The 27,101-nt window shown below is 44.3% G+C and overlaps 2 protein-coding genes across 2 annotated transcripts; one reads left to right on the plus strand and one right to left on the minus strand.

Annotated features, from left to right (window-relative positions):
• The first annotated feature begins 3,860 nt into the window (after positions 1-3,860).
• Positions 3,861-17,349, plus strand: LOC119735052 (mucin-19-like). The gene is made up of 5 exons (XM_038208744.1): positions 3,861-3,965; positions 6,299-6,421; positions 6,722-12,132; positions 12,361-13,911; positions 13,960-17,349. The coding sequence occupies exons 2-5, from the start codon at positions 6,346-6,348 to the stop codon at positions 14,569-14,571; spliced, it is 7,650 nt and encodes a 2,549-aa protein (XP_038064672.1). The 5' UTR covers positions 3,861-3,965; positions 6,299-6,345; the 3' UTR covers positions 14,572-17,349.
• Positions 15,901-26,899, minus strand: LOC119734928 (WD repeat domain phosphoinositide-interacting protein 3-like). The gene is made up of 9 exons (XM_038208569.1): positions 26,698-26,899; positions 23,782-23,856; positions 23,440-23,541; positions 22,661-22,843; positions 22,033-22,223; positions 20,995-21,080; positions 20,528-20,629; positions 20,116-20,237; positions 15,901-19,651 (listed from the first exon to the last, which is right to left on the minus strand). The coding sequence occupies exons 1-9, from the start codon at positions 26,762-26,764 to the stop codon at positions 19,545-19,547; spliced, it is 1,035 nt and encodes a 344-aa protein (XP_038064497.1). The 5' UTR covers positions 26,765-26,899; the 3' UTR covers positions 15,901-19,544.
• Positions 26,900-27,101: the final 202 nt, after the last annotated feature.

The following is a 27,101-nucleotide window of genomic DNA, read 5'->3' on the forward strand; positions in this document are numbered from 1 at the left end:
AAAACTCCGTAACTCCGTAAAATATATCTCATAAAAACGAACTTCGACAAAATGTATCTCATAAAAACGAACTTCGAGAAAATGTAACTCATAAAAAGGAACTTCGAGAAAATGTAACTCATAAAAACGAACTTCAACAAAATGTATCTCATAAAAACGAACTTCGACAAAATGTATCTCATAAAAACGAACTTGGCGAAATATATAACTCATAAAAACGAACTTGGCGAAATATATAACTCATAAAAACGAACTTGGCGAAATATATAACTCATAAAAACGAACTTGGCGAAATATATACTTGATGGCACTACAGGGCTTTCGTACTTTTGCAAATTTCCCGCTTGTGTAAACTTCGTGTAAAATAAAAAGGTTTGCCTGCGTATTATCTCGACGAGAGTTTCCTACCTCCATGATAAAGTACAGTAGTTCATTGAGGGCGCTCTTGATCTTAGTAGATGGGAAATTGAGTAGGTGGGCGTGACTGTGGTTTGTGCGGGAAAAACCCTTCCACATAGCAGCCATCTTTGAAGGCAACGTCTTTATTTTGCTGGGAAATGCACGAGTGATTCTTTATGCATTTACTGTTACTGAATTAAACTAACAAAAGATGACGTCCAAGATGGCCGCTGTTTCCGATCAGAGCATAATTACTAATCTCCAACTATATTGACATTCACACATTCAAATTACTACACAGAGACAACGATGATCAACACAGTTATTTCTCAAATGGGCTAAGTTTTCAAAGAATAGCTTTGAATTATTGTTTTATAATGAGCCTGAAAATAACTGTATGATTAAACATGTAAACTATATTTTTTAATAATTTTATTTATGGATTTTTTTTTCATAAAGTCTTACATATGATATCCCAAGTTTACCACAAGCCTTTTTCCCCTAACAGTTTAGAATTTCATTACATCAAGATTGCTACATGTTTGGGTTAATCTTATATTTTGCCGTGTATAAACACTAAATTATGGGATGATGCGTAACTCTTGACTGATGCCAACGGTCATTAAACTTTTGTATGAACATACCCAACGGCGCTACTAACAAGTTTCTAACATAATGGTTGCCAGACTACCAAACATCTGAAGTATCAAAACCACCACCAAGGCACTATATCTAACTTACAATATTCTCTGTGATTGCTGGACTAATTTGCACACAAGTATAAAATAGACCAAACTGCTGCTCTTAGCTCACAATCCGAAATGCAAATCAAAAGTCTTCATTAGGCCTAATCCTTTTTGCTTCGTCTAAGTTCCATATGTTACGAAGTTACTTCAAATCCAAGCAGACAACATAACAGACAAAATTAAATTAAAGGGAAAGGAACACTCAAATGAATGAGGATCGGAATCAAGGAGTTTTTGGAAATGAAATTAGAATTGTTTTAATTATTTACAATCCACAAATTAACACACATAAACAAGATTAAATAAGCAGATGGGAAGCAATTAATTATACTTTACAAATCAAGTAACTCATATCACATGGTTGGTCATTGGTGAGAGGGGAGGTACCTCCAGAGGGTGGAATCCTGGACTGCAGTCTGCCGGAAAAGTTCGGAAGTCGCGAGAGAGAGTTCTTGTCATAACGACTTGCGTCTTGATCGGCGACCTCCGAAACCGGGCCCTTGGTGTGATATGATGGACGGTACGGGTGTAGACCGGATCAGGGGAACGATTGGGCTAGCTGACCAGTCGACGAAGTGCCATAGCAGAGGGGCGTGGCACCGGCGGGAACGGCACCAAGACACTGGCCCAAGCCAAGGAGAGCCAAGTCAGCGGTCAATCTGGCCGTCGTGGTGGTAGGGACCGTGCCCCGTGCAGACGGCAACGGGCAAGGCACGGCCAAGTCAGCGTCCTCAGCAAGCCAGTCGGGTAGCATGGCATCGCCGGAGAGCGAGTCCCTTGACCACACCTCAGCAAACTGCAGTTCATAATCCGAAGAACGGCGAAATTCCAGAGCTTTTAAGTCCGGCAGGGAATTCCACTGGTAAGGAATGTGGGTTGGACTCCAGCGCGAAGTCCCAGTGCGGGAACAAAAGTTCGTTGCAACAAAAGGGGACTATGCCGGACGATCGCGGGCCATTGGCCTAATTTACATGAAGTTAATTTGCTTAAACCTTAAACAATTTACGAATTCTTAACACATACAACAAATAATTAATAACATATAACAGTAGTAATACTTGACCCAGACCCTGAAATCTCTAGGCTGTGTAAACTATATAGACCTACAGAAATTACTAGATAAAGCCTAGATTTCAAATAACCACTGCCCCTAAACTAAGTTGTTGAAAAAGTTGTGTTTTACTCTCATGATTGGTTAAGAGCCATCTTATGTTATGCAAGATGGTTGCAGGACACATCAGGCACATGGAAAGCGCACATGAATATATCTTATTATAGAGTTTGCGCAAACGATATACTTGTACCTAATTAACTCATTACTTAGAATCATTGAAGTTGAACAAAGTGTCAGTATACGAAGGAAATTGTGGCTCCTCGGTCGCCCCCCCCCCCCCTACACTCTGCTTCTGTTTCGTATACTGCAACAATCTCCTCTCAGGTATAAGTTGCAAGCGCAATAGTGGTGGCTGGCAGACAAAGAATTAGTATGCCCCTTAATAATGATGAAGATACATAGTACATGAAAGACCGAGTCTTTTGTATTGTAGGCAGGCTACATTACATCTCGTTTCCAGTGGCGTATCCACTGGAAGAGGCAGAGGGGGCAACTTGCCCCCCCCCCCCTTTTCGTGAAAGAAATTTGTTTAAGTAAGTATTTTCATAAAGTTCTGAGATCAACCCTAACAAAGAAAACCAGCTCAAAAACTATTACATTGCTTCGTGAGAATCTGCATATATTTCCAGTATGCACAATAACGGTCAGTTTTGAAGAGTGCCCCCATTTGTAAGATAGGTACCAGCAAACCCTCATAGGACCTCTGCCCAGTTCTGTCTCATTTTTCCAGAACGCCTCACATAGTTGTTCAGCACAAGGTCTGGTTTTCAACTGGTTTTCTTTCTTGCAGCATAGTTTTAAGGATTCGCATGCATTATGACATCTTGGTATCGAAAGCAAACACAATTATCTTCGCTCATTTGGTTTCATCCGTCGGGCGGGGTGTGCAATAGCCTTGCGCCTGTTTACCGCCGATCTTCACAGGTATAGTAGCCCGTGGGCTCGTAAGTGCAAACCAAACATCATATCAAAGCAAGAGGCAACTCTCCTTTCCTTGAAAGTTTTCATAAGATTTCCTCTTGAAATGAGCGAAATTCCAGTCCATTTGTAGGGAAAGGGGGGATATTTTGGCAGGGAGTTGGAGTGAGTTCGAATTATAAATGTGATTAAAAGTGTCTTGCAAGGTACTTTTGCCATGCACCGGTGGCCCAAGCCATCAAGTTAAACATCCATAGTTTATTTGGCAATAAGATCTTCTCCTCATGACAAGGATAAACACAATTTACATGTAACTGCTTACCACCTTTGAGTAGATGGGAGAGTTATTGGCATTTTTAACAATTAGGTCACAAAGCCTCTTCGGAACGAGACAGTAGTTGTCACAACTAATGGAAAGAGAAAACGGGCGCCGATCGCTTTGTTGGTGAGATGTAAAATCGTTTGCCCTGAGGCGACAGTGCAGGAAGGATAAAGACGAGAGAAATAACTCGTCATCCCTGAGAGTATCTGCAAATAGTAACTGTGTTTGGATTGGTGGTAAGTTCTAGGGTTTCGTGTGGCGTGTTATTCTTATTATCCAATGTGTACCGTGTAACCAAGAGAGATGGCAATGCTGAGCTCCTTTTGTGAGAGTAAATTGACCACGGCTTCGAGGGCTGGTGACTCGGCGTTAATCTCAGCTTTGAGGTCTATGCATAAGCCTCTTCCATTGGGGAAGCGCCAGGATTGTATCCGGTCTGTCCATCTTGCACTGCGCCCATTGAATGGTAAGAATTTATTTAGTCAAAAATCGATCACTTCAATGATTCATTAAATGCATATGTTTTCCAAGATGCATTCCCTGTGCTATTTCGATTTATTGAATTATTATAGTTTTTTTTCGCCCGCAAAATTCGAATTATTTGAGGCCCGAATTTCGCAGGGCGGGTTCCTTTCTGCTCCAAATAGAAGCCCCGGCCTTTATAGAAGTTTGCAAACGTAAAAAATGGCTGTTTCCTCCTGTTAAATCAAACATACAAATTATCTTACACAATTATGGTTTTTCCTCATCCTTTCATTTTGTTCCCTTCTAGCGCCTTGCATCCTTTGGTAATTTGGCGCTTTATAAATCCAGTTATTATTATTATTATTATTATTATTATTATTATTAATGAGATGGCATGTTGGCTTTGACCAATACATGGAACATTAATTGCTGAATTAATTAATGGTCTACTATACTTCAATAACATTGGTGTTTCACACAAGGGCGGATCCAGAACACAATTGTTTTGGGGGGCCAAAAAAATAATTGGTCCCCCCAAAAAGTGGGTCAAAAAAATTACGGCGTAGGGTTCGGGGCCCGCTTAAGGGCCCCGAATTTGTTTGGATTCTAGATGCTCTGTGGCGCGATCTGAGGCAATTTCTGACCACTTTAACCAATGTTTATTTGAGAAAAAGATGGTGGTGTACTCATTGCCTGCCTTTATTGCGATGTCACATAAAAAATTAAAAAATGGTTTCGTTTTTTTGGGGGGGGCATGGCCCCATTTGCCCCCCCCCCTGGATCCGCCCTTGGTTTCACATGTTCTCATAACGTGGTCACTGGATTTTCACCAACGTTTATGAAATCTATTAATGGTCAACTATGATTTCAAGAAAATTGGTCAGGCTTATTTTCACATTGTGCAACAAGACATATTTTTCATACATCACTGCAAAGCGTTGGGCAAAATGGGTTGATATGTAGACCAGCATGCTGGTCAACATATCAACAGGTTAAACTTTTGGGAAAATTCTTTCCAATAGTTGGAAAGTTTTTACCCAAATCAACCCACAATGAGGTAACTTCAATGTTGGGAGAAATTACGTACATTGCCAAACAGTGTTTTACCCCACATTTTTTATAGTGATATAGTTGTCAAGACACGCATGTAAATTTACAGTTACCACTTGCGCTCACGTTCTACATCACATATGTGAAAATGAGCATCACTAATAAATTTATCAAAGTATTATTCAGCACATTACGCCCAGTTTATGACCTCTGTGCCATAAGGTTAAATATAAACTGATCCGCTTCTAAATTTGCACTTATTGACAGTCATGTTGTTACCAACTATATGACATCAATAAATATGCCTGTGACATGTCCATGTGAGAGGACAACATACCCAACTAAAGAAAGCCTAGTTACGGAACATCTGGTCAAGTTTTCTAGAGTGTTTGTCCGTAATGCCTTTCACCAAATTAGTTGGAGCATCTGGTATTGGGTAAATATTATGGAAAATGATCAACATCTTTACTAAAAATGACCAACTTCTGGATAATTTAGGTTTACCCAACGTTTGAATGCCCAACGGTTTTACAGTGTAGACCACGGGGCGCGTATTAAAAGTATGCAACATATCAGTTATCTTAAAGATGTATTGAGTATTCAACTGATGCTTTGTACCATTTACTTTGTATTCAATTTGTCGTATTTTTTTCATTTACTCGTCAATTTTAGACCCTACTTCAGCTACTTGACATGAAATTATGTAAAATACGAGAGTTAACAACGAATGATATTTTATCTGGGCTGTTCATCTCGAACTTTTGTCTCCCGAATCTGAAGTGTGAAACCTTTTTAAATAAATCGTCGGCGTTTTCACGAAGTGGCCAATCCGTCCAAAATCACAAACGTTTTCTTGTTGGTGGCTATTTGGACTTAACTCTGTGTCCTTAACATTTTTTGCCCAGTTCTAAGACTAGAAAACGTTTACTTAATTAATTACGCGGTGACAAAAGAGGTAAATCTGTTCTACGAGCTCTTTAATACCAACGGCCGAAATATGTATCTAGTCATGTCATTTAACTAATGATCTGTCGCATCAATGGAAAATATTTTGAACTTTAGATAAAAAGAGGGGCGAAATTACAGATTCGAAAAGTGACCAACTTCAAAAGCGATTTTCTCAAAACGCAGTGATCGCGCTGCGATGCGTGGGTCGATTCGTCACTTCGTGAAAACGTCGAAGAAACGCAGGTCTTGTGCGCAACATCTGCAATAAATTCTGCATCGGTTGTCTCTGATTTCGACAATCTTTTAAAAATATTTTCACCTGTATTGTATTTGCAGGTTTCACTTCTATCTGAAGCCTACCAGGAGAAGGAATGGCCGGGAACATGGTGCGCGTCATCGGCGTGGCATACACGTTGATCGCTGTGCTGGCTTCCCCGTATAAAGCATCTGCTAGCACTGGTGAGTTAGATTAAAAGCCTAAAACTGTTTTTCTTTATAGGGGACATTTACCAATAAACATTCTTTAGATTCCCTCAAAAAAACATATCTTAAAGTAAAGAAAATACCGAATGATGAGGGGATGCTTGCCTGAAAGTCACAGGTTTATTTTTCGAATATAGATATGCATGTCTGAATGAAGTTGTTTTCGGAGTAAACAAGAGTATCCAGTACTGAGCATTATTATTGAAAGCTGAAAAAAAGATTTTAGGGATTTTAGACCGGAATTAATAATGTACTACGTCGATATATTGTTTTTAGATGGCACAAGTACCATTCAGCCAAGTACTGCAGCTGGGAATGACGTATCGTCAAATGGTGCGGTGTCCAGTCCACTATACAACTCCAGTCCGCAACCGTCGTCTAACTCCACCAATGTCATGATGTCCAGCGATCCTTATAATTCCAGTCCACCTCCATCGGGTCCTACTGACAACACGGTGCTCATGTCTGACTCCACCAATGTCATGATGTCCAGCGATCCTTATAATTCCAGTCCACCTCCATCGGGTCCTACTGACAACACGGTGCTCATGTCTGACTCCACCAATGCCATGATGTCCAGCGATCCTTATAATTCCAGTCCACCACCATCAGGTCCTACTGACAACACAGTGCTCATGTCTGACTCCACCAATGTCATGATGTCCAGCGATCCTTATAATTCCAGTCCACCTCCATCGGGTCCCACTGACAACACGGTGCTCATGTCTGACTCCACCAATGTCATGATGTCCAGCGATCCTTATAATTCCAGTCCACCTCCATCGGGTCCTACTGACAACACGGTGCTCATGTCTGACTCCACCAATGTCATGATGTCCAGCGATCCTTATAATTCCAGTCCACCTCCATCGGGTCCTACTGACAACACGGTGCTCATGTCTGACTCCACCAATGTCATGATGTCCAGCGATCCTTATAATTCCAGTCCACCTCCATCGGGTCCCACTGACAACACGGTGCTCATGTCTGACTCCACCAATGTCATGATGTCCAGCGATCCTTATAATTCCAGTCCACCTCCATCGGGTCCCACTGACAACACGGTGCTCATGTCTGACTCCACCAATGTCATGATGTCCAGCGATCCTTATAATTCCAGTCCACCACCATCCGGTCCTACTGACAACACGGTGCTCATGTCTGACTCCACCAATGTCATGATGTCCAGCGATCCTTATAATTCCAGTCCACCTCCATCGGGTCCCACTGACAACACGGTGCTCATGTCTGACTCCACCAATGTCATGATGTCCAGCGATCCTTATAATTCCAGTCCACCACCATCCGGTCCTACTGACAACACGGTGCTCATGACTGACTCAACCAATGTCATGATGTCCAGCGATCCTTATAATTCCAGTCCACCTCCATCGGGTCCTACTGACAACACGGTGCTCATGTCTGACTCCACCAATGTCATGATGTCCAGCGATCCTTATAATTCCAGTCCACCACCATCCGGTCCTACTGACAACACGGTGCTCATGACTGACTCAACCAATGTCATGATGTCCAGCGATCCTTATAATTCCAGTCCACCTCCATCGGGTCCTACTGACAACACGGTGCTCATGTCTGACTCCACCAATGTCATGATGTCCAGCGATCCTTATAATTCCAGTCCACCACCATCCGGTCCTACTGACAACACGGTGCTCATGTCTGACTCCACCAATGTCATGATGTCCAGCGATCCTTATAATTCCAGTCCACCTCCATCGGGTCCTACTGACAACACAGTGCTCATGTCTGACTCCACCGATGTCATGATGTCCAGCGATCCTTATAATTCCAGTCCACCACCATCGGGTCCCACTGACAACACGGTGCTCATGTCTGACTCCACCAATGTCATGATGTCCAGCGATCCTTATAATTCCAGTCCACTTCCATCGGGTCCTACGGACAACACAGTGCTCATGTCTGACTCCACCAATGTCATGATGTCCAGCGATCCTTATAATTCCAGTCCACCTCCATCGGGTCCTACTGACAACACGGTGCTCATGTCTGACTCCACCAATGTCATGATGTCCAGCGATCCTTATAATTCCAGTCCACTTCCATTGGGTCCTACGGACAACACAGTGCTCATGTCTGACTCCACCAATGTCATGATGTCCAGCGATCCTTATAATTCCAGTCCACCACCATCAGGTCCCACTGACAACACAGTGCTCATGTCTGACTCCACCAATGTCATGATGTCCAGCGATCCTTATAATTCCAGTCCACCACCATCAGGTCCCACTGACAACACAGTGCTCATGTCTGACTCCACCAATGTCATGATGTCCAGCGATCCTTATAATTCCAGTCCATCACCATCAGGTCCTACTGACAACACGGTGTTCATGTCAGACTCCACCAATGTCATGATGTCCAGCGATCCTTATTATTCCAGTCAACCTCTATCATCTGGTACCGATGTAATGATTCAAAACATTGCCGATTCCAACACTGCCAGTCTAATTCCTTCAACGGGATTATCAGCTTCGCCGACTGCTTCCAGTGCCCCAATGTCGAGCCAGTCTTCCAGTGTTACCCCATCTACATCAACAGGATCAGCAGCTGCCTCGACTGCTTCCAGTGACTCAATGTCGAGCCAGTCTTCAAGTGCTTCCCCATCTGCATCAGCGGGATCATCAGCTGGGCTGACTGCTTCCAGTGCCCCAATGTCGAGCCAGTCTTCAAGTGCTACCCCATCTGCATCGGCGGGATCATCAGACGGGCCGACTGCTTCCAGTGCCCCAATGTCGAGCCAGTCTTCCAGTGCTACCCCATCTGCATCGGTGGGTTCATCAGCCGGGCCGACTGCGTCCAGTGCCCCAATGTCGAGCCAGTCTTCCAGTGCTACCCCTTCTGCGTCAGCGGGATCATCAGCTGGGCTGACTGCTCCCAGTGCCCCAATGTCGAGTCAGTCTTCCAGTGCTACCCCATCTGAATCAGCAGGATCATCAGCCGGGCCGACTGCTTCCAGTGCCCCAATGTCGAGCCAGTCTTCCAGTGCTACACCATCTGCATCGGTGGGATCATCAGCTGGGCCGACTGCTTCCAGTGCCCCAATGTCGAGTCAGTCTTCCAGTGCTACACCATCTGCATCGGCGGGATCATCAGCTGGGCCGACTGCTTCCAGTGCCCCAATGTTGAGCCAGTCTTCCAGTGCTACACCATCTGCATCAGCGGGATCATCAGCTGGGCCGACTGCTTTCAGTGCCCAAATGTCAAGCCAGTCTTCCAGTGCTACCCCATCTGCATCGGTGGGATCATCAGCTGGGCCGACTGCTTCCAGTGCCCCAATGTCGAGTCAGTCTTCCAGTGCTACACCATCTGCATCGGCGGGATTATCAGCTTTGCCGACTGCTTCCAGTGCCCCAATGTCGAGCCAGTCTTCCAGTGTTACCCCATCTACATCAACAGGATCAGCAGCTGCCTCGACTGCTTCCAGTGACTCAATGTCGAGCCAGTCTTCAAGTGCTACCCCATCTGCATCAGCGGGATCATCAGCTGGGCTGACTGCTTCCAGTGCCCCAATGTCGAGCCAGTCTTCCAGTGCTACACCATCTGCATCGGCGGGTTCATCAGACGGGCCGACTGCTTCCAGTGCCCTTATGTCGAGTCAGTCTTCCAGTGCTACACCATCTGCATCGGTGGGATCATCAGCTGGGCCGACTGCTTCCAGTGCCCCAATGTCGAGCCAATTTTCCAGTGCTACACCATCTGCATCAGCGGGATCATCAGCTGGGCCGACTGCTTCCAGTGCCCCAATGTCGAGCGAGTCTTCCAGTGCTACCCCATCTGCATCGGTGGGATCATCAGCTGGGCCGACTGCTTCCAGTGCCCCAATGTCGAGTCAGTCTTCCAGCGCTACACCATCTGCATCAGCGGGATCATCAGCTGCTTCGTCTGCTTCTAGTGCCCCAATGTCGAGCCAGTCTTCCAGCGCAACCCCATCTGCATCAGAGGGATCATCAGCTGGGCCGACTGCTTCCAGTGCCCCAATGTCGAGCCAGTCTTCCAGTGCTACCCCATCTGCATCGGCGGGATCATCAGCCGGGCCGACTGCTTCCAGTGCCCCAATGTCGAGCCAGTCTTCCAGCGCTACCCCAACTGCATCAGTGGGATCATCAGCTGGGCCGACTGCTTCCGGTGCCCCAATGTCGAGCCAATCCTCCAGTGCTACACCGTCTGCATCAGCGGGATCATCAGCCGGGCCAACTGCTTCCAGTGCCCCCATGTCGAGCCAGTCTTCCAGCGCTACCCCATCTGCATCGGCGGGATCATCAGCCGGGCCGACTGCTTCCAGTGCCCCAATGTCGAGCGGGTCTTCCAGTGCTACACCATCTGCATCGGTGGGATCATCAGCTGGGCCAACTGCTTCCAGTGCGCCAATGTCGAGTCAGTCTTCCAGCGCAACCCCATCTGCATCAGAGGGATCATCAGCTGGGCCGACTGCTTCCAGTGCCCCAATGTCGAGTCAGTCTGCCAGTGCTACCCCATCTGCATCGGCGGGATCATCAGCCGGGCCGACTGCTTCCAGTGCCCCAATGTCGAGCCAGTCTTCCAGCGCTACCCCAACTGCATCGGTGGGATCATCAGCTGGGCCGACTGCTTCCGGTGCCCCAATGTCGAGCGAGTCTTCCAGTGCTTCCGGTGCCCCAATGTCGAGTCAGTCTTCCAGTGCTACACCATCTGCATCGGTGGGATCATCAGCTGGGCCGACTGCTTCCAGTGCCCCAATGTCGAGTCAGTCTTCCAATGCTACACCATCTGCATCGGTGGGATCATCAGCTGGGCCGACTGCTTCCAGTGCCCCAATGTCGAGCCAGTCTTCCAGTGCTACACCATCTGCATCAGAGGGATCATCAGCTGGGCCGACTGCTTCCAGTGCCCCAATGTCGAGCCAGTCTGCCAGTGCTACCCCATCTGCATCAGCGGGATCATCAGCCGGGCCGACTGCTTCCAGTGCCCCAATGTCGAGCCAGTCTGCCAGTGCTACCCCATCTGCATCAGAGGGATCATCAGCTGGGCCGACTGCTTCCAGTGCCCCAATGTCGAGCCAGTCTTCTAGTGCTACACCATCTGCATCAGCGGGATCATCAGCTGCTTCGTCTGCCTCAAGTGCCCCAATGTCGAGCCAGTCTGCCAGTGCTACCCCATCTGCATCAGCGGGATCATCAGCCGGGCCGACTGCTTCCAGTGCCCCAATGTCGAGCCAGTCTTCCAGTGCTACCCCATCTGCATCAGAGGGATCATCAGCTGGGCCGACTGCTTCCAGTGCCCCAATGTCGAGCCAGTCTGCCAGCGCTACCCCATCTACATCAGCGGGATCATCAGCCGGGCCGACTGCTTCCAGTGCCCCAATGTCGAGCCAGTCTTCCAGCGCTACCCCATCTGCATCGTTGGGATCATCAGCTGGGCCGACTGCTTCCAGTGCCCCAATGTCGAGCCAGTCTTCCAGTGCTACCCCAACTGCATCGGTGGGATCATCAGCTGGGCCGACTGCTTCCAGTGCCCCAATGTCGAGCCAGTCTTCCAGTGCTACACCATCTGCATCGGTGGGATCATCAGCTGGGCCGACTGCTTCCAGTGCCCCAATGTCGAGTCAGTCTTCCAGTGCTACCCCATCTGCATCGGCGGGATCATCAGCTGGGCCGACTTCTTCCAGTGCCCCAATGTCGAGCCAGTCTTCCAGTGCTACCCCATCTGCATCGGCGGGATCATCAGCTGGGCCGACTTCTTCCAGTGCCCCAATGTCGAGCCAGTCTTCCAGTGCTACCCCATCTGCATCGGCGGGATCATCAGCTGGGCCCACTGCTTCCAGTGCCCCAATGTCGAGCCAGTCTTCCAGTGCTACCCCATCTGCATCGGCGGGATCATCAGCAGGGCCGACTGCTTCCAGTGCCCCAATGTCGAGCCAGTCTGCCAGTGCTACACCATCTGCATCGGCGGGATCATCAGCTGGGCCGACTGCTTCCAGTGCCCCAATGTCGAGCCAGTCTTCCAGTGCTACCCCATCTGCATCGGCGGGATCATCAGCAGGGCCGACTGCTTCCAGTGCCCCAATGTCGAGCCAGTCTGCCAGTGCTACACCATCTACATCAGCGGGATCATCAGCCGGGCCGACTGCTTCCAGTGCCCCAATGTCGAGCCAGTCTTCCAGCGCTACCCCAACTGCATCGGTGGGATCATCAGCTGGGCCGACTGCTTCCAGTGCCCCAATGTCGAGCCAGTCTGCCAGTGCTACCCCATCTGCATCGGCGGGATCATCTGCTGGGCCGACTGCTTCCAGTGCCCCAATGTCGAGCCAGTCTTCCAGTGCTACACCATCTACATCAGCGGGATCATCAGCCGGGCCGACTGCTTCCAGTGCCCCAATGACGAGCCAGTCTTCCAGCGCTACCCCAACTGCATCGGTGGGATCATCAGCTGGGCCGACTGCTTCCAGTGCCCCAATGTCGAGCCAGTCTTCCAGTGCTACCCCATCTGCATCGGTGGGATCATCAGCTGGGCCGACTGCGTCCAGTGCCCCAATGTTGAGCCAGTCTTCTAGTGCTACACCATCTGCATCAGCGGGATCATCAGCTGCTTCGTCTGCTTCTAGTGCCCCAATGTCGAGCCAGTCTTCCAGCGCAACCCCATCTGCATCAGAGGGATCATCAGCTGGGCCGACTGCTTCCAGTGCCCCAATGTCGAGCCAATCCTCCAGTGCTACACCGTCTTCATCGGCGGGATCATCAGCCGGGCCAACTGCTTCCAGTGCCCCAATGTCGAGCCAGTCTTCCAGTGCTACCCCATCTGCATCGGCGGGATCATCAGCTGGGCCGACTTCTTCCAGTGCCCCAATGTCGAGCCAGTCTTCCAGTGCTACCCCATCTGCATCGGCGGGATCATCAGCTGGGCCGACTGCTTCAAGTGCCCCAATGTCGAGCCAGACTTTCAGTGCTACCCCGTCTGCATCGGCGGGATCATCAGCCGGGCCGACTGCTTCCAGTGCCCCAATGTCGAGCCAGTCTTCCAGCGCTACCCCATCTGCATCGTTGGGATCATCAGCTGGGCCAACTGCTTCCAGTGCCCCAATGTCGAGCCAGTCTTCCAGTGCTACCCCAACTGCATCGGTGGGATCATCAGCTGGGCCGACTGCTTCCAGTGCCCCAATGTCGAGCCAGTCTTCCAGTGCTACACCATCTGCATCGGCGGGATCATCAGCTGGGCCGACTGCTTCCAGTGCCCCAATGTCGAGCCAGTCTTCCAGTGCTACACCATCTACATCAGTGGGATCATCAGCCGGGCCGACTGCTTCCAGTGCCCCAATGTCGAGCCAATCCTCCAGTGCTACACCGTCTTCATCGGCGGGATCATCAGCCGGGCCAACTGCTTCCAGTGCCCCAATGTCGAGCCAGTCTTCCAGTGCTACCCCATCTGCATCGGCGGGATCATCAGCTGGGCCGACTTCTTCCAGTGCCCCAATGTCGAGCCAGTCTTCCAGTGCTACCCCATCTGCATCGGCGGGATCATCAGCTGGGCCGACTGCTTCAAGTGCCCCAATGTCGAGCCAGTCTTCCAGTGCTACCCCGTCTGCATCGGCGGGATCATCAGCCGGGCCGACTGCTTCAAGTGCCCCAATGTCGAGCCAGTCTTCCAGTGCTACCCCGTCTGCATCGGCGGGATCATCAGCCGGGCCGACTGCTTCCAGTGCCCCAATGTCGAGCCAGTCTTCCAGCGCTACCCCATCTGCATCGGTGGGATCGTCAACTGCTTCCAGTGTTTCATCAAGTCATTCTCCTCTGACCACATCATCAGCGCCAGCAGGTACATCAATTGGCCCAACTCAAGTTCCTATCGAGTCTTCAACTGGATCTGATAATTCCAGTGCAATCTCTCCCACACTGAATACCGAGGTTTTATCCACTTTGTCCTGCGACTCAGCCGAAAGAGATGGTTGCTTGACCGGAAGCACGGATGCTACAACCAGAAAGCCGAGTTCAGAGTTCGAACCAGGTCCACCGCAATACAAGACTAATCTCGTACGGTTGTTTAATGAGAGAATAGGGAAGTTTATCAGGCCATTACGCTGGATGGTTTACCGGTATGGCAAAATATAAACAAATATTCTTGAAACCTATTTTCAGCAAAGGCAATCATTAGTCGGCAGAAAAAAGGTGTGTGCCTTGAAGAATATTATCCTGAGTGAATTCATTTTTATTCTTCTGTGACCTCTGTAGTACGTAGGCGACGTGAATCGATGGCACAAAACACATTTAAACCATTTTTCGTTAGTTAACCATACATTTTCAGTTTACGGGGCTGGGCATTGATTTCATTGATGCTCATTGGTTACTTTTTGTTTGATTCCTCTTGTAAATTCTTGTCCAATTTTAACATCGTTTAAAATTTAATTTAGTTTTTATTTGTTTAATTAGATTGTCTAGATGGTTTGACACTAACTCATAGCATTTACAGTTTGTGTGCATTTTTTGTTTTAATTCAGAGTGACTTTGCGTTCTCATGATGACAATTTTTACCATTTTATCTACATGTATAGACTCGACTGCGCATGCGTATAGGTATATAACCCCCAACATTTTAATTAGTCACTGGCACACGCTCTGTGTTCTTCGGCCAACCAACTGTTACAGTACCCTCACACTGCTACAATGTAACCAAAGCAATTAATATAAAATACAATAATAGATAATGTACAAAACCTGATGAGATCGCCACATCTTCAGGGTGTGGTTTTTTTTTTAGCCGTGTGATTTTCTTGTCTGATTTAATTAAAAGGAATAAAGCTAACATCCTCAGCAAAACATACCTAGGCAAATAGTGGGGAATTCAATAACGGAATTTCAGAAGCGATTTTCAGGCTCTTGAATTTGGTTTTGGATTGCATTATAATCATGGTTGAACCTTTTCGTTCCAGGGACTTCTTAACCTTAATAGTACATATAATGTAAAATGACGAATTAGGAGCAACTGCCTTTCCTCCTTTATTGCAGTCAAAATTGAAGGCGACTTTTTCCCATTCTGGTTACATCGGGTTTACATCTAATTGCAGTCTTCTAATTGGTCCATTACATGCATATCTAATATCGTTTTATTAAAACCCGGTCCACAAATCAGTGCTTGCATTGGTGATTTTGTATTTCCATACCTGTTGACTCATTTACTAATAATCCAAAGCCATCCACATTGGACGTTATGAATATTCATGATGGTTTAAAGGGCGCCCTCTGATGTCCTGTCAGAACCGCACCGGGAAAACAATCGCAAGAGAGTGGGTAGGAAAATTAAACTAATCTCAAACTGTTGGCTTTACTTTGAACACAAAAAAGAGTACAAAACACATGACTTCCCTCCCACCATATGTGATTTGAATTCCTAATTTTGTAGACTTTTGTTTAATTAAAAAGCAAGATATTTTGAAAACAAAATCATGTTTACATTTTCTTGTTTATTTCCACTTTAAAGGAACATTTTAAGGGATTTTCACCAACAATTTGAGTCAATGTACATTTGGTAAGTATCACGAACCAAGGTTAAAATGTCTACTGAAAACAGTCATTGAGCCTTGAATTCAAACATGAAAGAGCCGTTGACATAATTTATGCAGCTACAACTACATGATCAATTGAGGCTGTGACTGGTTTTCTTGGCTATGGCTGAAATTAACACATGGGTGAATGGGAAGTGGCTGTAGCCGCTGTCAGCCGCTTCCATAGACATGTGCGTCATTCCCAGCCGTGGCCAGGTAATTCAGGACCCGCCTAACTTATGATTAGACTTTATTCATGAGTTGGCAATCTTAAAAGGAAAGCGAGGTAAAGTCTTTATTTTTGGAACTTGCGAGTAGAAATGAAGACAATGAAATGATCAATACCAGTCTGCTCTGATGAATAATTAAACATACCCTCATGTTTTAAACCACATTCACAAAAATAGAAAGTGAAGCTTGAAATGCACTCCAATCATAAAACAGACTGGCACCATCCCATTCAACAGTCTACAATTTATAAAATGGATTCAGGGAACACGGTCAAAAATGGCTTCCTCATGAAGAAGGTCTCTTGGCAATGTTTGTATGTACAGCATCATGTACATTAGAAATTCTCGCTACAGTACTAGTAAACAAATTGAGCCAACTGAAAAGTACTTAAACTTGAAGACATTTTAACATTCATATATAACTTTATAATTATTTTGATCATACGTATACAGATATTCACTTTTTTCAGCATAATTAAGAATTCTCATGGCCAGCACATGAACGAGAATGGGAAAGATCTAGAATATGTCATGTAAGGTATGAGAATGACAAATTAAACAGTGAAAGGTGTTTATACACAGGCAGCATTTTACAATGGCGGTACCACCCATGTGACAGGCTCTACACAAGTGGAAATCCTGAACTTTTAAGACAAAAGATTCCTCGACTGACCAAACACAAAAATTCCATTTGAACAGAAACTTCCATATTCCACATTTCAAGGAGCGTCCATGCACATAAAAAAATTGGATAGAAAATATTGGTGCTTATACCGAAAATGAAGAACAATCTACAAGACATAAACAAAGATAACTTGAAGCTTAAAAGTTTCATCTTATTAGTGAATCAAGCTTGTTTTGGCTATGTCATGCCAAGTTTTGAATATTTATGTTTTATGCAAGGTCTATTTCAATGACTCTCAAGGTGAAAAAGACTATCAATACCTAAAGAAACGGTTGTGTTTTATGGAAACAAATAACTAAAGTATGTTCAAAAAAATTCTGATAGGCTACTCACAAAATATACATTCCATACAGAATTTCATTGGACATTTAAAAAATATATTGTGATTTAGTAAAATCATTTGTTTGGCAATAATGGGACTGCATGACTATTACTCCCTGTTTTGATTTGTCATTTAAATGCATAATTTGAATCACTATTGATTTCAATATTTTGTGGTAATTCATGGATGTTTGCTCCATTATTGGTTTAAATAACTTTTTATATAACAAGAGCTTTATTACTTTCAATGCAAAATGTACAAAAGAGTAAGCCTTCCAACGGGTCCCACTGTGAATCTTAAGAGCTTAGTAAATTGAGCCAAATTAGTAAGCATACTCTATCACTGCTTTCTGCTTACGATCAAATGCTTCATAACAAGAGCATCATAACACTGAGCCAAATTAGTAAGCACACTCCATCACTGCTTACTGCATACGATCAAACGCTTAGCAGTCTACAATTTATCAGATGTCAACATATTATGTCACTGCTTGATAAGCTCATGCTATCAGTGATCATTATGACAATCTCACACTAAGACTATTCCACTAGTTTATCAGGATGATCACATTGGATGATACCACGTTTACACTAGATCCCGTAAGGGGGATCTGAGGGGGATCCAGCCACATCCTGTCAGCGTAGAAAAGTCCGCGAAATATATTTTGTTATGTAAGTGAGTTGCCGGTGAGACCTGTGTGAATGAGGCGATGGTTCCCAACGCGGTTCTGAGCACAGTACATATGTGCGGTTGGTACTCGGCCAGAATCAATTGGTGCTTCCTCCACATACATGAAATTGGAGACTGTGTAGTCATGTCTTCTGTTTTAGTCCTTAAATAGTGTTTTTCTTTCCAAAATCATTTCTGCATTAAGCAGTCTGGTTTATATTCTTTGAAATCCATTTTTTGTGTGGAAGTTTGAACATTATCCTTGGGTTGAAAATGTGATTTTCTCACGCATTTTCAGTTGATACCAACGCGGTTCAGCATTGCCGCAGTGCCCGGCCATCAACGATTTTTTTCGGGTTGTGTTTTGAAATCATCGTCTTCATTGCTAGTTTACCCCCCAAGACTCCCTAATAACTTCAAAGCCCGGTTGGTGTTACATATTAATTAGTAGTTGGGTGACTCCTGAATCACCAGGTTACGTTCTCTATATTTGGAACAGGGCCCTTTAGCTACACAATCGCCATGAAATAGCTACCTACACACACACGACATGTCCCCAAATCTGATCATTTGTGTAGTCCTATTTATGCTGATATTATGTTGTATTATATTCGTTGACTAGTGTTAACAATGCGTGGAGGATGAAGCTAAATTATATTACGACAAAAATCGGGGGACCAGCGTGAGTAAAATATTAAGTAAATCAATATGATAGCAATTTCTGCAGTGATTAGCACGCAAAATTGGCCATCTTCTGCGCACACTCAATGACCTTCCTTCCGTTGTAAATTGGGGATTGGAGGGGGATCAGGATAGGGTATAAACACGGCACAGTTCTCTTGCGGTTAGCTTCCCTGTAGTTTTATTGCAACCGCAGAATGCGATCGCCCTCTGCAGGATCGAGTGTAAACGCGGTGTAAGTGACATAGAACACAAATAGTGTTCGGTTTCAGCTGTCTTAAAACAAGACAATTAAAACTTAATGTACATTTATTTACAGAGAATTAATGGTACAGCTGATAAAATGACGTCCATTTTTTGACATTTTATGACGGATGTCTGTATTAGTACACAAATAAAACATGGTTCAGTTCGGGTGGATAGTCGATATTAGCTCTCCGAGGTGTTGGAAGTTGACAGACTAGTTAGAACTAGTTTGTCAACTTCCATACCTAATGGCTAATATCGACTACCCACCAGAACTAAATCATATTTTACTTGTTTTGCTATACCTCAATCACATTCACGAACATGTCATGATGTTACGCATACGTTTTCTCGGCAAAATGTTGTTGTGCCCCATCTTTTCATGTAGTTGCTGCATGCTGCTAGGGTGATTCGCGTACGCACTACCACCTGCGCCAGTTCCACGATTGCTTTGTGAAGTGCATGCGTAATAGACTAGCAAACTGGTAACCACTGCGATAGTCTACCATGCATAACTATTTAAGCTGTGTATGAATACTTGCATGCCCGCTTGCTAAATTGCAAAACTAGCGGCTGACACGTGATGGTGAATAGACCAGTGAGAACTCGGCTCTTGATCATGAATATGCATGAGGTGTAGTAATATGGACGTTCCCACTGAGAACACGTCATTATAGTTAGCTTTTGAATGGTTGAATGATGGGTGGGGCTCACATCTTTTCATCAGTCATTTCAAGGAAGTTCTCATAGACCTCTCGACTGCATTCTCCTTTCTGATTGAAGACAAATTTGAAGTAGCTGCCATCTGCGCAGATTGCTGTTAAAAAAACAAAGTTGGAAAAGCATTCAATTCAAAGTACATGTTTATGCATTAACTGGTTTGCTTTCCCCACACAATTCACGATACAGAAGAGGTGCACTGTTTATTGGTTTCATGGAGTAATTGTTAAAACACACAAATAACTGAACTTCTATGGTGAAATTGAATTTCAGCTTACAAGACAACTTTCAGCTAATTGTCCAATTATCACACTGTACAAGGAGACCCAAAAAAGACCTTGATGACATTACTATAAACTCAGTGGCATAATTAGTGTGAAACTTTCTGGGGGCACCCAGGGTGCATATTTCTTTTCAACATATTTTTGTTCAATTCAAGATTTTAAACCGGGGGCAATGGGGTAGGCAGGTGGGGAGAGGCACAGACATTTGTTAGGGATCATGTGCCCCCTCCCGCCCCCCTCTCGCCCCCAAGATTACATCACGGTATAAACATCTCACCTATGACTGAGTTGCTGTCAGCACCAAATGCACAGATGCACTGCGCATTGCCTGGAACTTGGAACTTGGAAAAACTCCACTTGGAACTAAAATATTTGGGCAGGAAACTGGCAGATGCAAGGCTGTGGGCAAATAGAAAGGTCCGAGAGTATTCAATGGCACATGACCATGTGTGGCAATGGCATTCCAGCTAAACGAATGTGACCAATAAACAGGCATCTGACAGTAACAAAGTGCAACTTTACGAGTAAAAAATACAACACAGTCATGTGCATGTGCATAGTTTCTTCTTTTCGAATATTCAAACCCACAAAAAGATATTCGAATATTCGTTTGATGAGCGACTATTAAATACTTGGTCTATTCAGGACTTATTAGGGTGATGGGTATGAGGTCAATGTTTTTTCTTCACCTTGACTGCTTGTTTTTCCGTGGTTCCTCCGCTCCAAACACATGCACCGTGCCATGGTCACTTGAAACACACAGTAGCGAGGAGTCTTGGTTGAAGTTGATGCTGTAACAAAATAACATCATGAGTTTCAATGTGTGACACTCAACAAGCAAACATGAAGCCCGTTCCTTTTTATGATGACAGACTTTAACTCTTTGCATCTAGCAGCTTTTCGCTGAATCCATCAAAGGAAAGCCACCTACAACTCAATCAACAGATGTAACATATGTTGCAAATTCTCCACAACATCAAGTGAGCACAATTTTTGAAGTCAAATCTGCTTGCCAATCCTATTCTTAAGCACAGATCAGCCTTTAATATAAAATAGATTCTGTTACAAAAAAAAATGGTCTACATGATACTGTATTTTACTATACCCCGTTGCAAACTACAAATCAACCATGTGGGTTATTATCTAAGTTACTCACCAGTAGATGTTAGCACTACCTGAGCCCCGTCTTAGTTCTTGTAACTGGGTTCCGTTGCTTGTGTCAAATATCCTTATGAGAGTTCCCTGGAAAATAAAATCAGTTTCAATTAAGACTTTTATCATCTCTGAAGTAAAAGTTTCTACATCATTGTAATCACATTCTTTGTCATCTGTTGTCCGAACTGTAGTCATGCATTAAGTCATTGTCTTCAATACTGTCAATGACACTGGCAAATATCATCTCAATATTGTCATCCATGTCACTGTCACTATCCTTGTCAACACTGTAATTAATGTCTAGGGATGTGACTTTGCATTTTATTTTGTAAATGTTCAGCAATATTTTAAAGAACCGTTTAAGCGTTTAGCCATTTCATAAAGGTTGATGCCTGCCCATATGTCTACAGTCGCAAACCGGCGTGATTACCACAATGAATGAACAATGATTGACATAATAAATAGCAGGGTGTCATCGAAAACATAAAAACTTAAATACATATCATCATGTCCATGCAACAACGCCATATCTCCTAAAATGAGCCGTACATGAAACGCGAGTTTCATAATGTCGAAAGGTTGTATCTCACTTACAATAACCCAGATGTACACACAAAGTCAATAAACGTTGAGATACGACCTTGTTGTATGGAACGTATTTGCGCGAGATATGATTTTGTTGCAGAATGGAGTTACGACCTTGTTGCACTGACGCGACGATATACCCCAAATGTAATCAAGTACTGCAGTGCTTCAAAGGTTTTGTAAATTACATAGGCAAAACATCAAAGATGTTTGCTGTGTTTGTTTAACTCATACTGTCTCTTTTCTATAATTCGGGTTTGTGTCAACAATTAGGAATTATTGTTAACAGATTTGTTGTAAACGTTGTAAGTGTAAACGTCACATCCTTATTAATGTCACTATCATACATCATCATTACTTTTGATGATTGTCATTGTTGCTTCATCTTCCTTCACACTGCCTGTCATTTTCATTTAAAACAGCTCCACAAAATCTGCAGCACACTTTGACTTACCTTTTCAGATGCTGACGCTATTCTTGTACCTTGATGGTTGAACGTTAAGCAACTCAAGGCATTATCGTGAGCTGCAATGTCCACTGGGTCCTTCTCTGTGCTGGCTAGGTCAATGATTTGTATGTGACCTGTCCTACGACCAGGGAACGCTAACAAAGAATTGTTACTGTTGGGGCACAGCACACACAGACCTGCCAAAATGATTACGGGTCGCGGTTAATTGATGTCATAAACATCAAACTAAGGAAAGAAACAAAAATGGAGAGAGGCAAAAAGAGGTAAAGTGACTTGCCCAAGGACACACTTGGCAAGTAACTGGATTCTAACCATTGACCCTTTGATTGTGAGTCACAAACACTAACCACTAGGCCTGGGCCCAATTTCATGGCTCGGCTTACCGTTTGCGAAAAATCCCTGCTTAGGTGTAAGCGTATTTCATGGGTTAGCAAGGAATTTTGGCTACTGCGCATGCATACATCCCGTAACTAAGGATTTAGAATTGTTGTTCTAGCGCGGTTAGCACAAAATGGTGATCGTCGGCATGGAATTCTGTGGTTAGCAGAGCCATGAAATTGGGCCCTGCTCAAGAAAGTCAGTTACAGCTTACATCTCTAATGTTCGACGTTACCTTTTGGGTTTGTCCACGTTTGGAAGACATGTAGCTGTTGAGGGTTCTGGGTGAATGTGTACACTTTGATCATGGTTTCTAAGACAACCACGATCCTGTCTCGTCTGAGTCGGACTGATCGAACCTCACCAGAGAACTCTAGTTCGATGACTGGCTTCTTCTTGACGTCATCCCATATCATCACTGAATGGACAGAAAAGAAAATGATTGCATGGCATAATGCATCGAAGCATGAGAAACAGTAGTCTGAAACTCTGGGGCTCGCAATACTGTGTATGAAAGTCACAAAATTAAGATAGTAAAAACATGCAATACAAGAAAAATAGACTGGCACCTGAAACAACCAGTCCAACACCCTTTTAGTACTGTATCAGTTAACTGTGTAAAAAGAAACATCCGGTACCCAGTCTCTATTTCTACACATTTCCATAGTCATGCCACCAGACTACTGAAGGTCCATCTCCTCAAAAACTTGGATACTGAGGACCTTGTCTCTGCCTCATGAAATTTTTGAGAATTTTGGCAATTCCAGGCATAAATTGTGGACAAAAGCAACTCAAAATATAGAAGTCTCCATCTCGGCTGGAGAGGTTGGTATGGTTTGAATTGCATAGCACAACATTCCAGCTTTCACACACAGCACCAGGCAATGGCTCCTAATATGACGCTTTCTACAATGAAATATCTAGGCTGGTACCCTCATCTCTAACCCAAGAATGCCAAGCATATACACAGACAAGACCTGCAACAAAGACGGATCTAAGGGTCACAATTCCTACCTTTATTTGGCGGATAGTTGGGTGTTTTACCTCCACCAACTAGTGCTAAATAGTTACATCTAAACAGCATTTCCACATGTGCCACCCCTCCATCAGTGAAATCTGAAACAAAATCAAGAAACTCTCATTTTAAATTTATCACTGAAAGACAGCTGATGTGTGCAAATTTCAAATATTTGCGGCGTTCTGGCAGAAGGAGACGGAAGCAGGCTCGTGTAATCAAATACTAAATTATTTCAAAACAGACAGCCCTATATCTGATGCATCCATCAACATAAACACTCTGTTCATTTCCACAGCTCTTGAAAAGTAGCCACATTTCCCTCCATCTACAAGACTTACCTTGCCTCTCTTTTTCTTTCAATGGGTCAGTGTTATAGACACGGAAACCAGTCTCCATACCACAGGCAAAACATCCTGCGGAAACAAGTAGATAAAAGACATTAGTACTAGGCCAGACTGGGACCTTGAGTGCAGAAAAAAACATGCAAATCAAGTTCTGAAGCACAAACGGGAGATTTCTTTTGATGATTATCTCACAAATTTTCAATATTTTCGAGATAATTCCTCAATATCGAAATTTTCAATGTTTTGATATAATTCAGAAACTGCTACTGGTGATATCAATATAATTCAGTAATCAATTACATCAATATATCGACGGTGCTCAGTGAACGGTCCCTACCCTAGTACATTAATTAAGAAGGGGAGTGTGCGTCCAAAGCGAAAATAATGTTGCAACAGAACAAATTGAAAGTCTTGTCTACTGTTTTACTTACTGGTCTAGGCCTGTGAAAAAACACCTGTTTCAACGGAACGTTTTCAACTCGTCACTTTGCTATCTATGCTTGCTGATTCGAAAATTTGGGACTCTTTTAGTGTGAATGCCTATGTGCTACTGCTAGGGGGCCCAATACACGGAGGTAGTCCAAAATTTGGGTCCATTTATGAGGTTATTATTGCACGCGCGCAGAATGATCGCAGTCATTTTCGGTTCGATCGCTCGGAGCGCGCCGTGGGGGGTACGTACTTGCACTTGAACGCATGCACATATCATCGTTCCGCTCCTACCGTACCCCCCGCGGCGCGCTCCGAGCGATCGAACCGAAAATGACTGCGATCATTTTGCGGGCGTCAGGTTGGCTCAGTGCGGAAAGGGCATATTTTTCATCATTTTTGCCGAAAAACCGACAGAATCCACCGATGTTTGTTTGGTGCACATAGCGTGAGTATGTCATCATGGTCATGAGGTATTGTACGGAGTTTAGGGGCAAACTGTGCAGCGGTTCTGTGGGAAAAAGCTTGGTTGGGATGGACGTTTTTATACTTAGTTGGTGTTTTGTATAGCAAACAGTTTAGCGGGGTAATCTGCCTATGTTTTTGTAGTGGAGCCTCATAGTTCTAGGAGTAGGAGTCCCTTTGAATATGCTTGAGAACGAAGCAACACAAAATGAATGGGAGTTGCTGAAAAAATGCTAAGTCCAAACCAACTACCCTGTTGGCGGCTACGCGGATACGGAGTGGGAGTGCAGTGGAGCATGACGCATAGTACATGCAAGTAGCGCTGAGAGTGAGAAGCTCTATGTTAATAATAGGCAGTGTATATTTTGCCGGAGACGGCAAACCTTTTAGTAAACGTTAGTTTGCCGGATATGCACTGAACATGCGCAGTTAATATTTTTTTGTACTTGCACATTTTCCGGTGAAAAGTTTGAGTCTGGCTCCATGCCAAAATTATCGTTGTTACCTCGTATTCACAAGATGGGATTCAGACCATTTTATAATTTCGGACTTTATTTTCCTTTTAAAAAAAATCCTCCAGAGCCACAAATCTGAAGTGAAAAAGAAAATGTAATACTCTGCAAAAAATGTTTGAGACATGTTAAAATACTAAAAGAAGAATATTCTTATTTATTTGGGGATGAGAAAAATAAACTTAAAAATGTGAAAAAAAATTTGAAAAATGTTCAATTTTGTCCCCGTTACACACTAATTGCAACTGCAACTCACCCCAAACTTGCCTGGAATAACCATTACACAGGTCCTTGAAGTAAAAAATGATCCACGATGAAGATTCAGCCTACAATTGCAGTGAAAACAGGAGGAATAACCGCTAACTTGACAACCTTGCTGGATTGGCCAGGACCGCTATTGGTTTGTGCACAAAAAAATTGTGTACAATGAATGGCGGTCGATTAACAGGCACAGAGAGCGATCGCTGTCAACTACTCGTTTTGCCGGCTGCGCTGGCTGTTGGCGCATGACGTCACGCGGAAGCGTAACACCCGATGACTGTTTTATGCACTATTGGTTGCGGTTCCACTACCAAAGCTGTGATGCGAGTGGTAAACCTTATACTAGTGCATGAAACAGTCATCGGGTATTACGCTTCCGCGTGACGTCATGCGCCAACAGCCAGCGCAGCCGGCAAAAACAAGCAGTTGACAGCGATCGCTCTCTGTGCCTGTTAATCGACCGCCATTCATTGTACACAATTTTTTTTGTGCACAAACCAATAGCGGTCCTGGCCAATCCAGCAAGGTTGTCAAGTTAGCGGTTATTCCTCCTGTTTTCACTGCAATTGTAGGCTGAATCTTCATCGTGGATCGTTTTTTACTTCAAGGACCTGTGTAATGGTTATTCCAGGCAAGTTTAGGGTGAGTTGCAGTTGCAATTAGTGTGTAACGGGGACAAAATTGAACATTTTTCAATTTTTTTTTGCAAATACTACAAGTTTTGAGAAAAATGCGCTCCAGCCCTAGATGACAACCCAATGATAAAACTCAGGGCTGGGTAACTCCAGCTAACACCAAACGTGCTACACAACTTTTGGTGGGAATTTAATACATCTTATAATTCGGCCCTATTTTAAAGAGTACAGCGCCCTCTGTTGATATGGATTGCCCCCGGCAAACCTTTAGTAATCGTTAGTTTGCCGTCATTACCTCCGGCAAAATATCCACTATCTTAATAATATGTAATTTAACTAGTAAAGTTGGGACACTGCAAAATAAAAAAGATTGGAGTGGCCCAACTATAGATGGGCCCCCTTGATGACTCTGAACTATAGTTGGGCCAGCCCAACTGTGGAACTACAGTTGGGACTGTCCTAACTATAGTTGGGACGATCCCAACTATAGTTGGGACCGATACCATAGTTGGGGCGCAACACAAACACAATTGAACATGCATTGACAATGTCAATGTTACTAAAAATACTGTATCTGAAAAGACTGACTGACTGAAACAAGTTCTCACCATGATCTTGGTTAAAGCCGGCATACAATAACTTGTTACCCGAAGGGTTCTCTGGAGTCAAGTTCATGTTGTCATGGACAAATTTATGATCCAACGATCACCGATTTCGAATTGATGACAATTTTGCTTCAGACACAAATGAGTGAATGTTGAAGATTACAGGCTTCCTGTTATATGCATGGGGTGATTGGGGTCGTCCCCCTTGGACGGTTTCACTTCATAAAGGTAAAATAATATCCACTTGATAAAACAATAATTAATTTATTCCACCATTTTATGCTTAAATACATCAATTTTAACACACAAAAACAATAATGTGTAATTATGTAGACAAAAATTATCAAATTTGGGTTTGTTTTTTGATATGGATGATATGTTTATATAATTAATAAAGAGCATCCCTA

The sequence above is a fragment of the Patiria miniata genome, unplaced genomic scaffold, assembly GCF_015706575.1.
Source record: "Patiria miniata isolate m_02_andy unplaced genomic scaffold, ASM1570657v1 HiC_scaffold_28, whole genome shotgun sequence".
Classification (NCBI taxonomy): domain Eukaryota; kingdom Metazoa; phylum Echinodermata; class Asteroidea; order Valvatida; family Asterinidae; genus Patiria; species Patiria miniata.

What these genes read in the sequence shown, in the direction of transcription:
- LOC119735052 (XM_038208744.1), top strand. Translation starts at nt 6,346, where the DNA reads ATGGTGCGCGTCATCGGCGTGGCATACACGTTGATCGCTGTGCTGGCT. An exon ending in TAAAGCATCTGCTAGCACTG is followed by an intron (nt 6,422 to 6,721) that starts GTGAGTTAGATT and finishes TATTGTTTTTAG; the next exon opens with ATGGCACAAGTACCATTCAG. An exon ending in CAGCTGGGCCGACTTCTTCC is followed by an intron (nt 12,133 to 12,360) that starts AGTGCCCCAATG and finishes GCAGGGCCGACT; the next exon opens with GCTTCCAGTGCCCCAATGTC.
- LOC119734928 (XM_038208569.1), bottom strand. Translation starts at nt 26,764, where the DNA reads ATGAACTTGACTCCAGAGAACCCTTCGGGTAACAAGTTATTGTATGCC. An exon ending in CGGCTTTAACCAAGATCATG is followed by an intron (nt 23,857 to 26,697) that starts GTGAGAACTTGT and finishes TTGTTTCCGCAG; the next exon opens with GATGTTTTGCCTGTGGTATG. An exon ending in CGGAAAAACAAGCAGTCAAG is followed by an intron (nt 20,238 to 20,527) that starts GTGAAGAAAAAA and finishes ATTTGCCCACAG; the next exon opens with CCTTGCATCTGCCAGTTTCC.